This window comes from Nycticebus coucang, chromosome 22 (genome assembly GCF_027406575.1).
Source record: "Nycticebus coucang isolate mNycCou1 chromosome 22, mNycCou1.pri, whole genome shotgun sequence".
Classification (NCBI taxonomy): domain Eukaryota; kingdom Metazoa; phylum Chordata; class Mammalia; order Primates; family Lorisidae; genus Nycticebus; species Nycticebus coucang.
In genome coordinates this window covers 60,855,243-60,870,635 of record NC_069801.1, presented here as the reverse complement: position 1 = coordinate 60,870,635, position 15,393 = coordinate 60,855,243, and the positions used below count along the sequence as shown (strand labels likewise).

Genomic DNA, 15,393 nt, shown 5'->3' with positions numbered 1-15,393 from the left:
GGGACTTGCAGCAAGTTATTGAAACTCCTTTTGTTTCCTGTCAGTAAGTGGGGACCTTACTCATCTCAGAGGTGTGAGGAGGGTGCTTTGCAAAGCACTTTGCACCATGCCAGGCCCACAGTGAGCATCAGCAAGCCACAGGCTCCATGTTTGTTTAGTGTCCACGTACATTTGCTGCTCAGTTGCTCATTCATTCATTTAATTAAGTGAATTCAAAGGACTATGAAGAAAAAGACGTTCAGAATAGTCTTCATGCTGGAGAAGCTTATAGTTTAGGGCCTTTGTGTTAAAAATAACAGTGCTATAGCAAGGCACATATCATATAATTCCATTTATATGAAATGTCCAGAATGGGCAAGTACTGTTGAGATATTGTATTTTCCAAAGACAGCTCCAACAGCCCCCATCTCACACTTTTCTGCCAACACTCCCAATGAGAGGCAGAGTGAACTTCTCCCCTGGACTTTGGTCTGAGTGAGTTGGTGGTAACTGACTGATGTGGCTGCAGGGACGCTGTGTGACTTCCAAAGGCAGGAGAGGAGACTACAGCTTCTGCTGGACTCTGGTGTCACGTTTGCTCTCGGAGGCTCTCTTGGAAGCCAGCACATGCTGTGAGAAGCCCAAGCAACATAGAGCAGTCATGCACAGGTGCAGGATTTGACAATCCCAGGTGCAGCAAGATGCTGAGTTGTCCCAGACGTGTGAGCGGGAGAACCTCTGGATGATTCTGGCCCTGGCCTTCTGTGTCATTCCCAGCCACTCTGTCTTCCCAGGTGCTGTGGTCTGAAGGTGTGCCCCCCTGAAAGTCATCTGTTTAAAGTCTAATCCCCAGGGTGGAAAAAGGAGGCAGAACCTTGGGAAAGTAATTAGGTCATGAAGGCACAGCCCTCATGAGCAGGACCAGTGCTGTTAGAAAAGAGGCCTGAGGGACAGCCCACAGCTGTCCCTCATGTGAGGTCACAGCATGACAGCACCACCAGAGACTGAAAGTGGGCCCTCAACAGACACCGAATCTGCCTTGATCTTGGACTTCCCAGCCTTCAGAACCTTGGGAAATAATTTCTGTGGCATGAGTTACCCCCTTAATATTTGGTTATATCAACCCAAATAGACTAAGACATTGGTACTAAGAAGTGGGGTGCTGTGATAAACCCCCGAAACATGGAAGAGGCTTTGGAAAGACATGATGAGTAGAAGCTGAAGGAGTTCAGAGGTGCACGCTTAGAAAAAGCCTCTATGGCTGTGAATGAACCATAAAGGATGATTGTGGGTGGCGGGGGGGGGGGAGCTCAGAAGAGAAGAGCTGTGGGGAGCCTCAGTATCTGAGAGAACACACCTCCATGCCTGCGAGCGGAATGTTAAAGTCCACTCAGACGCATTCTCAGACAGAAACGAGGTGTGTTGTGAGGCAGTGGAAGAAAGACCAGCTTTGTCATAAAGTGCCAGAGAACCTGGCTGAACTGTTTGTGTTTTAGTGTTTTGTGAACACTTATGAGCCATAAAATTGGATGTTTGACTGAAGAAATTCTAAGCAAAGTGTTAAATGTGCTGCTGGGCTTCCCTGGCATGCTTATAGTAAAATGTGGGAAAAAAACAAAATTGTTAATCAAGAGGGAAGTAGAACTTTGAAGTTTAGAAAGTTCTCAAGCCTATCCATATTGGAAAAAACAAGAATGCTTGTTTTGGCTCAGCGCCTGTGGCTCAAATGGCTAAGGTGCCAGCCACATACACCTGAGCTAGAGGGTTCAAATCCAGCCCAGCCCAAACGACAATGACGGCTGCAACCAAAAGATAACTGGGTGTTGTGGCAGGTGCCTTTGGTCCCAGCTACTTGGGAGGCAGAGGCAGGAGAATGGCTTGAGCCCGGGAGTTGGAGGTTGCTGTGAGCTGTCATGTCATAGCACTCTACCCAGGGTGACAGCTTGAGGCTCTGTCTCAAATAAATAAATAAATAAAATGTTTAAAAAAAAAACAAGAATGCTTGTTTGGCAGAGAACTTGAAGGGTGGCCCACATCTGAAAGGTGATTGGTTTGGATGGCCCATCTCAGTGGGGAGACTGGATGGGCATCTGGACAGAAGCCAGTACCTACTGAACAAGGCAATAGGATGACCCTGAAGGCATCTTGGAGGTGATCAGGGATGCCCCTGTCATCAGATTGCCAGGGCCTGGAGAGCAGAGCAAGTTTAAGGCTCTGCTTCTTGAACTCTGTGTTGAGCCCTCGGCTGCCCCAGTTCAGTTCCAATGGGCCCAGGTGCACAGTGGATCTCAGTGGCTGTGCCTCTAGAGACCACAGATAGTAAACCTTGGCAGTGTCCTCAAGGTACCATCTCTGCCGGCACAAGAGTGCTTAAGTTACTTCCATCAAGATCTCAAAGGATGTAACTGCCTATGGTGTTGGTCATGTGGCTCAGGTGGGGTCTGGCCATGAGGGCTGGGTCACTGCAGAGAGTCCCACTAGGTTAGTGCTGAATAGAGCTTCCCTGAGACCTCAAGCTGGTAGAGCCTCCAGTGTGCTGACGCCAGCAACTCCAGGCTAGGAGAGCTGCAGGCACTGATTAAACAAACACGTGGGGGCTGTAGCCCTGGATGCTGCAGGGGGAGGGCCACTCGGCTCCGCTTGAAGGCCCAAGCTCTGCCCCAGTATGTCCAGAGGTGGAATATAAACCAAAAAAGAGAATTCTCAAGACTTAAGATTTAATGTTGTTGGACGTGTTGGGTTTTAGACCTGGGACCTGTGCCCGTTCTCCCCTCTGGTATTTATCCCATTTGTCATGGGAGTGCTTATCCCACAGAGCACACTGACCGCACAGGTCCACAGCTGGATAGCAGTTTGCATCAGGATGAATTTAGATCATATTTAGGAAAGACTCTGGACTTCAGACTTTTGATTTGATGCTATAAAGAATTAAGAATTTTGAAGCTAATGGGGTTGACTGAGTATATTTTTCACATAAGAAGGACAAGAAGTTTGGGGGACAGAGAAGAAAGCTATGATCTGAATGTTTGTGTCTTCCCAAAATTCATGTTGAAATCCTAATTACCCAGGTGATGCATTAGGACGTAGGGCCTTTGGGAGGTGACTAGGTCATGCTGCTGGAGCCCTTGGAGCTGCCTGAGAAAGACCTCTTCCCTTTCCACCATGGGGCAGGGGACGCGAGAGGAGGTGCCTTCAATAAGCCAGAAATTGGGCCCTCACCTGACCCTGAATATGCTAGTGTCTTGATCTTGTCTTCCCAGCCTCCATGACTGTGAGAAATAAATTCTTGCTGTGATAAGCGACCCAATTTATATTTTGTTACAGCAACCCCAACAGACTGAGATAGCAGGTGAGACCCCAGACACTCCAGCAAGAGACAAGCTACCATCTCCACTGTGCCCTATTTACGTCCCTGACCTATAGAACCTGCGAGCATAATCAAACCGCGTAGAAGTTTAATATCACTGGACTTTAGGATACTTTATGATACAGCAAAGGTGAACCAAAAACTCTTTAAAATTTCCTTTTTTTTTTTTTTTTTTGTAGTTTTTGGCCGGGGCTGGGCTTGAACCTGCCACCTCTGGCATATGGGGCTGGCACCCTACTCCTTTGAGCCACAGGGCGCCCCTTCTCCCCCCCCCCCTTTTTTAATGGAATTTCACTATGTTTCCCAGGCTGGTCTCAAACTCCTGGGCTTAAGCAATCCTTCCACCTCAGTCTCCCCAGTAGCTGGCACTTTGGGCACATGCCACCAAGCCCAGCTAAAATTTTCATTTTTTTTTTGCAATTTTTGGCCAGGGTTGGGTTTGAATCCACCACCTCTGGTATATAGGGCCGGTGCCCCACTCCTTGAGCCACAGATGCCACCCTAAAATTTTCACTTCTTTATCTAGAATGATAGTAGTGTGCAAAAATGGAGTAAGAGATCAGTGCAGACAGAGCTGTTATGAACGCTGTCACGAAAAGCAGACAGACAGCTGCTCTTAGCCAGCCTGACTCAGTGAATCACAGAGACGTGTTCTCAGGAAAACAGCTATTAGCCCACACCCCAAACCCCATGCACTAGATTGATGCGGAGCTTTCATATTTGGTGGAAAACCAAACTGAAGAGCTCAACAGTTTCCACAGGACAGACAGACTTGAGACAGGCTCCTGCCGACAGTGACCTCACATCTTCTGTTAATGACTCGCAGACTTGTCGGAATCCTTAGTCTGATGGGGCTGAGCTGAGCTTCTCCCAGAAGCATATGCTGTGTGCTCTGCCGGTGTGAGGACCAGAGCCCAATTCCCACTTTACCCTTCATGGATTCCTTTCCATGAACCTGCTCAGTGGGGACCTTGAGGCTTGGACCGGCCTCACTAATTCTGCTCCTTGAAGAAAAATAGCCCATTCAGCAGAACTCTTCCCCAACTATATCCCTAATTAAATTTTATAGCAATGGAGGATAAAATGCTTTATAACAGTTAAATTAAGGATTTCATTCAGAGTGACCATGATAGATCTCCCACCTGTTGCCAGTACCCCTCATCCTCTCCCTCTATCCTGGATACTTTTTTACTTACTATCCCTATAGCTTTTTGAAAGAGGTCTTGTTTAGCCAGTTACTGGCCATGTAAGTTGGCCAAGTCACTTGTCACCTGTAACATTAAGATAACCCTACCTCACCGGTTATGGAGATCACAGCACAATGAAATAGTCTGCCATCCAGCTAGTAGGTTTCACTCACTCATTCATCAAATACTTAATGAGATTTCTGCCACGTGCCAGACACAGCATAGATCCTGGGTAAAGACTGGTGGAAAAAGCAGTCCCTGCCTCTAGGAGTCCCCCACAGCTGCAGGAGAAATGTAAAGTGAACAGGTTATTAACACAAAGAGTGGTCAGAGCCAGGACAGGGAAACCAGGTGCTGCGGGAACATGAGAAGCAGCTCTCAAACCAGACTTTTGAGGCTCAGGAAAAGCTTCTTGGAGCTTGGATGTTTGAGACCTGAGGAACAAGCAGGAGCTGGGGGACATGGAGGAGGGGAAAGGTGGGGGAAGTGGGGAGACGAGCAGGAGAAGGGCAGGCCGGCCTGCCAGCAGGTGTGCAGGAACATGCCAGGATCCCTGGTGAAGTGAGCACACCAGCCGTGAGCAGAGCGAGGGGCAGGTGGGGCAAGTGACAGGCAAGTCACAAGGGCCTATGGGCTGCACAAAGGCCCTGGGACCTCTGTGTTTGAAAGAGCACTTAGTGGTGATGTGGAGAATGAATCAAGAGGGACTAGAGTAAGGCCAGAAGGCCAAAGTCCTGCTAAAGCCCATGGAGACGCTGTGGTCCCTGCAGCAGGGCCGTTTTATGCTTAGATCCACTCCCTACTGGGGGCTCAGATGCAGAAACGCAGTGTGCACCCTTCTCTTACACAGGGTGCTGTTTCTGGACAATTCTTATTCAGCAAGGCCAGCTTCTGTCTAGTGAATCGACCAGAAACACAGCAGTGTGGATAAACCCTTGGGCGGAAGGCAGAGGGACCCGGGCCAGGAAAGGACACTCCTCAGTGGGCAGTGAGCTGGGCCTCTGCTGCCATCCCCTAAGAGGCAGGGCCCCGCCCTGGCAGCCGGGCCATTTCTGAATCTGGAGAACATCCCTGAACAGGAAACTGCTTCTCCAAGATAATAGCTGAATATCAAGAGGGAGGGGAAAGTGAAATTTCAGAGTTGGGCCCCAACCAGTTCCAGCCGAACTTTCCCACTCTAATCGTCACCACACCCAGAAAAGAACAGGCCTGACTCACAGACCACATCAGTCCCGGGAGGCGGGGAGGCCTGGCTGTGCCTGCTGCTGCTGGCCTCCTAGGGCTCCCTTGCCCACCCCTGGGGGCGCGTGTTGAGGCTTTTGTCTGGAAGCCAGAAGGAAAAGGGGGCCCCTTACCCATGCCCACCTCCACTGCCCGTCGGCCCAGCCACCTCCTCTACCTCCCTTGAACTTTTAGCTCCCAAGCTGCAGCCGAGTGGGGTCAGGGAAAGCAGCTGAATTATGATCAGGGATGAAGAGAAAAATCTTGAAGCTATTCCAGGGCCCACAGAACTGGGAGTGTCTGCAGCTGATTCAACAGAGGAGGTGGCAGAAAAGGGCTGAGAAGGGAGTGAGGGTCGCTGAGTGGAGCAGGGCACAGGGCTGGGCTGACTTTCTGGAATAGCCCAAATGGCAAAGTGGCTTTGAGGAAGTGCCTGGCAAACTACAAAATATATTGTAAATAGTAGTATTACAGTTTTTGCTTTTTCTCTATATATAGCACTCAAAATCTAGAAACAGCATCTCAAACGTTACCCTTGTTCCACTTAGCAGGCGACCTACCATGAACCAGACATATTGCCCCATGGTGCCATGCAGGCCACTCGCTCACGGTGGGAACCCCTGAGGTGGGAACGGTCTCATCCCAATTTTCAAGATTGGGAAATGACACTCAAAGGTCACGGAAGGTCTCAAATGGGATTTAGACTTGGTCTGTTGGCTTCCAAGTTGATACTTTTAACTACAACGTGGGCTGAATGCAACTGTGGTGCAAGGGGGCCAGCGGCTCAGACTTCCAGCCACATGCCTGTGTCCTGCTCCAGGACCTGAGGGCTGTGCCTCTGCCCCTCCAACAGGCATCAGGGCATCTCAGCGTCGCTGTTTGTTTCCCACACTGTCCTTGAAAACCATCTTCTTTCCCCTTGTTCCAGGTTAACCACATCAAGCTTAGCTCAGTTGACCCTGTTAAGATTTAAAATTACAGTTCTTAAGTCTAAGGACTTTCAACCTAGCCCAGAGACCATTTTGTTTTCTGGTTGGGACATCAAAATAAAGTATAATACCCACCTCCTCAAAAAAAAAAAAAAAAAAAAGTTTTCTTTCTCAAATACAAAAAAAAAAAAGTACTTTGTAGTTAAGAAAAGACTACACACAACAGTAGCTTGATTTGCTTTAATATCCCAATCTATCTGTCTGAATGGGACTGTGTTGCAAAATAAGACAGAAATCTGCAGACAGGTACGTCTCACTCTGAGGAAAAAACTAACTGACAGAAGGCACCAGAAATTGCGTTTTGCTGGATTTCACGTAAACGGTAGATGACAGGGTCTGGTTTAGCCAAAAGAAAGGAATTTGCACTGTCATTTCACTGGCACAACCTCAGGATGAACACAGCCTCGCCCGCTGATGCTCAGCCCCTGCCTTCCATGGTGGTGGGAACGGTGTGGTGCTCAGGGGACAAGCACCTGCTGATGCCAGCACTGCACAGCCCCCAGGTCCTCTTTCCCAAGGGCGTCTCGATGGGCAGTGCCTCACAAACTCATCATTCCTCAACAACTGGTGAGTGGAAAAATCAAACCCTAAAAAGCCTGGCTGTCACTGTCTGCGCTCTTCAGTGAGATGGCATGGATGGGTCCTGGGTGGAGACGTACCGCGTCTGACCTGTCTTCTTAGGTGATGACGGTGGGTGCAGTGCGGCCCGTCCTTTCCTGGAGTTGGGACACCTTCAGAGCGATGGAAATAAGAGGGGCCAACATGACCTGAGGGGGACACAGAGAGAAGCGTGTTTTCCGTCACTTTCTGTAAATAGACCCTGAGCTCCAGAGCCAGGCATCTGCCTGCCTACTCCTCGGTCTACAGCTCCTCAAACTCCACCAAGTCTAAAAACAAACACGCTCTTTCCCCTGAGTTCCAGCAGTTTCTGTTTCAGTCTTGCAGGCAAAGTGAACTAAGAGTTGCCTCTGATGTCTTCCTCCGTATTCCCCACCTCCTCTCTCTCAGTACTTAGGCCTTTCACCTTCTGAATATTCTCACTAGCGCCCATTTCTCTCCATCCTGCTGCCATCCCTGGCTGAACAATGTTCCCTCTGTCACCGCCAAACCCACCTTTGCATCCTCCAGTTTGTTTCCCACACTGTCCTTGAAAAGATCTTTCAAAATGTGACAACCCTTCTCCCCACACGTACATCTACCTCTCCCTTAAAGAAAAAACAAGAACGCTCCTGCTTAAATAAATATTTTCAACCCTACTCGTCTGGTTGAACCGCCCATTTACAGATAAGAAAATCGGCACTCAAAGAGGTGAAGTGATTTGACCAAATGATTCAGTGACAACCGGAATGGTGCGTTTTCTGCCACCAACAGTTGCTTTCCCTTATCCGAATCTCCACCAGTGCGCGGTACCTGGAGGGGAGGGAGAACCGACCCTCCCTGCTGAGCCCACCACTTGCGTAGGACCCAGACCGAGGGACAAGGCTTCTCCCAGCTGGACGGGGGCACCACTCCCCTCCCGAGCACCATGCTGCAGAGAGCACCATGGGCCAGGCATTCATCTCGAGGATAAAAGGACAAACACACTTTCCTTCTTCCTGAGTGTCAATCATGCAGACTTCACTGCCTCAGTTACATGTTAGGGATTCTTTTTTTTTTTTTTGCTTTTTTATTTTTATTTATTTGTTTATTTTTGTTATTATTTTTTTTTTATTGTTGGGGATTAATTGAGGGTACAATAAGCCAGGTACATGTTAGGGATTCTTAAAGAGTGTTCTGGAGACGACTGAAACTGGAGCCTGGACACTGGGAAAGTGTAAACGTGATATACTGTCCCCCTGCCCGGTTTCCGAGCATGGTCAACTGCACAGACACAGGAAGAATAGCAGTACCAGGGCTGAGGGTGGGGAAAACATGGAGCCAAATTCAGTGGGTACAGACTTTTCATTTTGCAAACAAAGAAACAAACAAAAAAACTCCAAAAAATAATTTGGACAACAATGTGAGAAAAAAAAAATTTTACATATATATGTCACTACTAAATTGTATACTTAAAAATGGTTATGATAGCAAATTTTATGTGTTTTTTACGATTTAAAAACAAATTTACGCTAAAAGAAAAAACTATAAGAACTCCTCATATCCAAAGTTAATCTTTTGTGTCAGCCACAGCATTTAAGAATTTTGCATTTATTGTCTCTTTAAATCCTTGTAAGAACTCTGTGAAGTTGGAATTATTCTGCTGTTTGACAGACAAGGAAACCAAAACTTGAAACTGAAATGACTTACTTAGTAACATGCTGTGAATAAGTGGCAGGAACAGAATTTAAAACAAGATCTAACTCTGAAACCTGGGCTCAGAACCACTATGCCACTGGTCTCCAAATAATTTTCACAGGATTGTAACTGGCTGTTAGAAGAAAAAAAACGCTAAGTGGAAAAATAAGTATGGCCAGTATGTTACCAACTTTATTTTTAAGTTTTTATAAAAATTGTTTATATTTAAGGTGTACGTTTTGATATACACAGTGAACTATTACCATGGTGAAGCTAATATGTCAATGTCATCACATAATTACCTTCTTTGTTGTGGTCGAAGTACTATGAACATGTATGATCTACTCTGAGCAAACCTCAAGTATACAATACAGAATTATTAATTACAGCCACTACTCTGCACCTCTGGAACTCCTTCATCCTGCAGAAGTGAGATCTTGTTCCTCTGACTGACGCCTCCCACCACCATCCTTCTCTGAGTTCAGTCTTCTGGGCTCCACGCACGTGAGCCGTGCAGGACCTGTCTCTCTGCGTCACCCCATCCTCCTGTGCGTTCACTGTCTTCTGGGCTCCACGCATGTGAGCCGTGCAGGACCTGTCTCTTGCGTCACCCCATCCTTCTCTGAGTTCAGTCTTCTGGGCTCCACACATGTGAACCGTGCAGGACCTGTCTCTCTGCGTTACCCCATCCTCCTGTGAGTTCACTGTCTTCTGGGCTCCAGGCACGTGAGCCATGCAGGACCTGTCTCTCTGCGTCACCCCATCCTTCTGTGTGTTCACTGTCTTCTGGGCTCCACGCACGTGAGCCGTGCAGGACCTGTCTCTCTGCGTCACCCCATCCTCCTGTGAGTTCACTGTCTTCTGGGCTCCAGGCACGTGAGCCATGCAGGACCTGTCTCTCTGCGTCACCCCATCCTTCTGTGTGTTCACTGTCTTCTGGGCTCCACGCACGTGAGCCGTGCAGGACCTGTCTCTCTGCGTCACCCCATCCTCCTGTGTGTTCACTGTCTTCTGGGCTCCACGCATGTGAGCCGTGCAGGACCTGTCTCTTGCGTCACCCCATCCTTCTCTGAGTTCAGTCTTCTGGGCTCCACACATGTGAACCGTGCAAGACCTGTCTCTCTGCGTTACCCCATCCTCCTGTGAGTTCACTGTCTTCTGGGCTCCAGGCACGTGAGCCGTGCAGGACCTGTCTCTCTGCGTCACCCCATCCTTCTGTGTGTTCACTGTCTTCTGGGCTCCACGCACGTGAGCCGTGCAGGACCTGTCTCTCTGCGTCACCCCATCCTCCTGTGTGTTCACTGTCTTCTGGGCTCCACGCATGTGAGCCGTGCAGGACCTGTCTCTTGCGTCACCCCATCCTTCTCTGAGTTCAGTCTTCTGGGCTCCACACATGTGAACCGTGCAGGACCTGTCTCTCTGCGTTACCCCATCCTCCTGTGAGTTCACTGTCTTCTGGGCTCCAGGCACGTGAGCCATGCAGGACCTGTCTCTCTGCGTCACCCCATCCTTCTGTGTGTTCACTGTCTTCTGGGCTCCACGCACGTGAGCCATGCAGGACCTGTCTCTCTGCGTCACCCCATCCTTCTGTGTGTTCACTGTCTTCTGGGCTCCACGCACGTGAGCCATGCAGGACCTGTCTCTCTGCGTCACCCTATCCTTCTGTGAGTTCACTGTCTTCTGGGCTCCAGGCACGTGAGCCATGCAGGACCTGTCTCTCTGCGTCACCCCATCCTTCTGTGCGTTCACTGTCTTCTGGGCTCCACGCACGTGAGCCGTGCAGGACCTGTCTCTCTGCGTCACCCGATCCTCCTGTGAGTTCACTGTCTTCTGGGCTCCACGCACATGCAGGACTTGTCTCTCTTCGTCACCCCATCCTTCTGTGAGTTCACTGTCTTCTGGGCTCCACGTATGTGAATCGTGCAGGACCTGTCTCTCTGCGTCACCCCATCCTCCTGTGAGTTCACTGTCTTCTGGGCTCCACGCACGTGCAGGACTTGTCTCTCTTCATCACCCCATCCTCCTGTGAGTTCACTGTCTTCTGGGCTCCACCACGTGATCCGTGCAGGACCTGTCTCTCTGCGTCACCCCATCCTCCTGTGAGTTCACTGTCTTCTGGGCTCTACCACGTGAGCCGTGCAGGACCTGTCTCTCTGCGTCACCCCATCCTCCTTTGAGTTCACTGACTTCTGGGCTCCACGCATGTGAGCTGTGCAGGACCTGTCTCTCTGTGTCACCCCATCCTCCTGTGAGTTCACTGTCTTCTGGGCTCCACCACATGATCTGTGCAGGACCTGTCTCTCTGCGTCACCCCATCCTCCTGTGAGTTCACTGTCTTCTGGGCTCCACCACGTGATCTGTGCAGGACCTGTCTCTCTTTGTCACCCCATCCTCCTGTGAGTTCACTGTGTTCTGAGATCCATGCACATGAGCCCCTGCAGGACCTGTCTCTCTGTGTCTGTTTTAGCTCACACAGCTCAGTATCCTTCATGCTCATCCATGTTGCAAATGGCAGGATTTCCTTTTTTGTAAAGGCAGAATCATTTTCCATTTGATATATATACAGGGTGTCCCAGAGGTTGCCCCCAAAGTCACCGTCTGGACGGTACATGAGAAATTATACAGAATTTTACAAAATATTTACAGAATATTCTACATGTTGGCCAGCTCTTTATAATATTTTGTAATGAATAATTTGTAAATAAAGGTACATTTAGCTACATTTTTCCATTTTCCCTATGGATGGAGAATTTGGGGGCAACTTCTGGGACACCCTGTTGTAAACACACCTGCCACATTTTCTTCATCGATTCTTTTGCAGATGGGCATGTAAGTTGGTTCCATTTCTTGGCTATTATGAATGTGGGAGTGTAGATATTTCTATGAGATAACTGATTTCAGTTCCTGTGGATATCAGACTCAGGAGGAGACAGGATCCCATGGTAGCCCTATTTTTAATTTTTTGAGAAACTTCCATACTATTTTCCAAAATGACTACACCAATTTACATTCCTATCAACAGTGTGGGAGGTGTCCCTTTCCCCCACATCCTTGCCAACACTTGTTATCTTTCATCTTTCTGATGACAGCCGTGTAACAGACATGAGGTGGTGTCTCCTTGTGGTTCTGACTTGTATTTCCCTGATGATTAGTGATGGTGAGAAATCTGTTGACCATTCGCCTGTCTTCTTTGGAGAAATGTCTGTTCAGGTCCTTGGGCCAAAGCCTTTTCTGTGGGTTTTCTTGGAGCCTTCTAGGGACAGTACGTGCTATGAATCACCCAGAAGGCCAACACCTCCTCAGCCCCTTCTGGCTCTGGAGAGCCACTGGGGGAGCTTATGTCACAACGAGTGCTATGAGGACCACTCATGGGGATGCTGCCCTGCACATCACTGCCTCCCCTTGGCGCCTCCATTTTGGTGGCTGTCCTCCAAGTTCTGCCCCATCCATGTCCCTGAGCCCCTCTCCTTTCTGGCACGCCCCTGGAGACTCTCTGTGGCAGCTGGAGCATGCACACGACCAGGCTGCCGTCTGCAGACTTTTCTGTGAGTACATATGAAACTCCCGTTCCCACCAAATCTAGAACTGGATCAGACCAGACACCCAGCGAGGGGCAGATTCAAGGATCAGTACTGAATCTATTGTCACTTAACTGTGTGCCAGTCTCTACCCAATTTGGGAGTTACGTGGGTTGGTATAGTCAAGCAGCATGCTTAGAGCTTGGAAATTAGTAAATGCTCAAATTAGTAAAAATGGTGTAAAAATTAGTAAAAATGGTGTTTTTATTATAATGATGATTTTATTGTGGGGGATATGATTATTTGTTTTTGCTGTTAGGACACACTGAAAGAGCTATGGAGGGAAGAGGGTACAGCTGGCACCTGCTAGGCCATCTGAGAATGGGCATTGATACGCAGCCTCAACGGGATCACTGTTCTTCCCTCAAACAGAAGAACTAATCAGGGCATGGGGCTTGGGTATTACCTGGGGGTCCTGGCTGATCTTGGCAATGTCCTTCTCGTAGCTGTCAATGTACAGTCGGATGGTGGCCCCTGCGCTCCCGGTGCCGCTCAGTCGGAAGATGATGCGAGAACCATCTGTAAAAATGAGCCGCAAGCCCTGCAAACGATAAGCGGAGAGTTTTTGCCCCACATGCTGGAAGGGAACTGAAGCCTGGCCAGTCACGGGGGTGCTCCGGGGAGCTAGCTGCGCCCGTGCTTGAGCAGTCAGGGGCCAGGTCCTTGATAAAGGCAGCAGCTGAGTCTCCCTGTCTGCCTTCATCAACCTCCCTCTGCATCCAGACGATGGGGCTCGGCTGAGTGGGGGAAACATTTCTCTGGTGGGGAAAACTGATCTCTGTGATGCCGGAAGACATGAGGCCCTGCTTCCCTATAATTTACGGACTAATCCTTCTGGTTTGAGGCTTAATAGATAAGTAAAGCCACTAGATGCAGAAATTCCACCCACATATCAGAAAGGAGACATGGACAGAATGGGCTGAACTCCATCCACCTGCTCTTGAGAGAAGTTCAAAAACCACGCAGCCTGTCCCTTCCAAACCATGTCTGATGCCTTGGGAAGGACTGGGTCCAAAATCTGAGTCTATCAGGCAAAAGTGAACTTGGAAGCTAGAACAGAATCTTTACCCCCTCTTCACTATCTCTGTTTCTAAATCACCAGAGATGAGTCCCTTCTGTGACAACAACCAGCTGCAGAACCAAAGGGGAGGGCAGGGCCGGAGTGGGCAGCTGGGAGGAGGCTCATCCAGTCAGAGGGGAGAGGGCGGGGCGGAGGGAGGAGCTGGGGAGGAGGCTCATCCAGTCAGAGGGGAGAGGGTGGGGCCGGAGGGAGGAGCTGGGGAGGAGGCTCATCCAGTCAGAGGGGAGAGGGCGGGGCCAGAGGGAGGAGCTGGGGAGGAGGCTCATCCAGTAAGGGGGAGAGGGCGGGGCCGGAGTGAGGAGCTGGGAGGAGGCTCATCCAGTGAGAGGGGAGAGGGCGGGGCCGGAGTGAGCAGCTGGGAGGAGGCTCATCCAGTGAGAGGGGAGAGGGCAGGGATGGAGTGAGCAGCTGGGAGGAGGCTCATCCAGTGAGAGGGGAGAGGCAGGGATGGAGTGGGCAGCTGGGAGGAGGCTCATCCAGTCAGAGGGGAGAGGGCGGGGCCGGAGGGAGGAGCTGGGGAGGAGGCTCATCCAGTAAGGGGGAGAGGGCGGGGCCGGAGTGAGGAGCTGGGAGGAGGCTCATCCAATGAGAGGGGAGAGGGCGGGGCCGGAGGGAGAAGCTGGGAGGAGGCTCATCCAGTGAGAGGGGAGAGGGCGGGGCCAGAGTGAGCAGCTGGGAGGAGGCTCATCCAGTGAGAGGGGAGAGGCAGGGATGGAGTGGGCAGCTGGGAGGAGGCTCATCCAGTCAGAGGGGAGAGGGCGGGGCCGGAGGGAGGAGCTGGGGAGGAGGCTCATCCAGTAAGGGGGAGAGGGTGGGGCCGGAGTGAGGAGCTGGGAGGAGGCTCATCCAGTGAGAGGGGAGAGGGCGGGGCCCGAGTGAGGAGCTGGGAGGAGGCTCATCCAGTGAGAGGGGAGAGGGCAGGGCCGGAGTGAGCAGCTGGGAGGAGGCTCATCCAGTGAGAGGGGAGAGGGCAGAGATGGAGTGAGCAGCTGGGAGGAGGCTCATCCAGTGAGAGGGGAGAGGGCAGGGATGGAGTGAGCAGCTGGGAGGAGGCTCATCCAGTGAGAGGGGAGAGGGCAGGGATGGAGTGAGCAGCTGGGAGGAGGCTCATCCAGTGAGAGGGGAGAGGGCGGGGCCGGAGTGAGCAGCTGGGAGGAGGCTCATCCAGTGAGAGGGGAGAGGGCAGGGATGGAGTGAGCAGCTGGGAGGAGGCTCATCCAGTGAGAGGGGAGAGGGCAGGGATGGAGTGAGCAGCTGGGAGGAGGCTCATCCAGTAAGGGGGAGAGGGCAGGGCTGGAGTGAGCAGCTGGGAGGAGGCTCATCCAGCCTGCAGCACTGGGCACCGTGGGAGGGAAACCCCAGCAGTTCTGTCCACACCTAGCGATAGCCCAGCTTCTAAACTGTGGTGCCTTGCCTCACACTGCTGTGTCAGGTGGGCAGCAAGTGGACAGTAACAGTCAACATTTCTAAGTCTGGAAATGCCTTATATATTTTTCTTTAGAAATTAGAACATCTGAGAAAAATGTATCATAGAACTGCAAGTTGACCACTCAAGGGACGGTAGCTAACTGGTCAACCTAAGGAGGCGGTCACCATAAGGAACTAGGCCTACTGTCTATTGAGTATGTGTGATCATGTCCAGCCTATGAAAATTAGGTCACCTTGAGGAGTGGTCAGTACAGGGAGGTGGTCAGCTTGGAGCTTTTGCTGTGCATGA

General features: G+C 50.5%; 2 protein-coding genes across 3 annotated transcripts in view; both read right to left on the bottom strand.

The window, feature by feature from the left end:
• Nucleotides 1-6,908: 6,908 nt before the first annotated feature.
• Nucleotides 6,909-15,393, bottom strand: part of PGM1 (phosphoglucomutase 1) — a 77,139-nt gene continuing 68,654 nt past the window's right edge. For both annotated transcript variants that reach the window (XM_053575003.1, XM_053575004.1), the window contains exons 10-11: nucleotides 13,002-13,136; nucleotides 6,909-7,510 (exon numbers count right to left, since the gene is read on the bottom strand). In XM_053575003.1, coding sequence (XP_053430978.1) covers nucleotides 7,421-7,510; nucleotides 13,002-13,136 — 225 coding nt within the window. In that variant the 3' untranslated portion in view covers nucleotides 6,909-7,420. The remainder of the gene's footprint in view (nucleotides 7,511-13,001; nucleotides 13,137-15,393) is intronic.
• Nucleotides 7,517-12,995, bottom strand: LOC128574453 (uncharacterized). The gene is made up of 4 exons (XM_053575005.1): nucleotides 11,386-12,995; nucleotides 11,015-11,311; nucleotides 9,760-10,428; nucleotides 7,517-9,612 (listed from the first exon to the last, which is right to left on the bottom strand). Exons 2-4 carry the CDS (start codon nucleotides 11,026-11,028, stop codon nucleotides 9,375-9,377), a joined length of 921 nt encoding a protein of 306 aa, XP_053430980.1. The 5' UTR covers nucleotides 11,029-11,311; nucleotides 11,386-12,995; the 3' UTR covers nucleotides 7,517-9,374.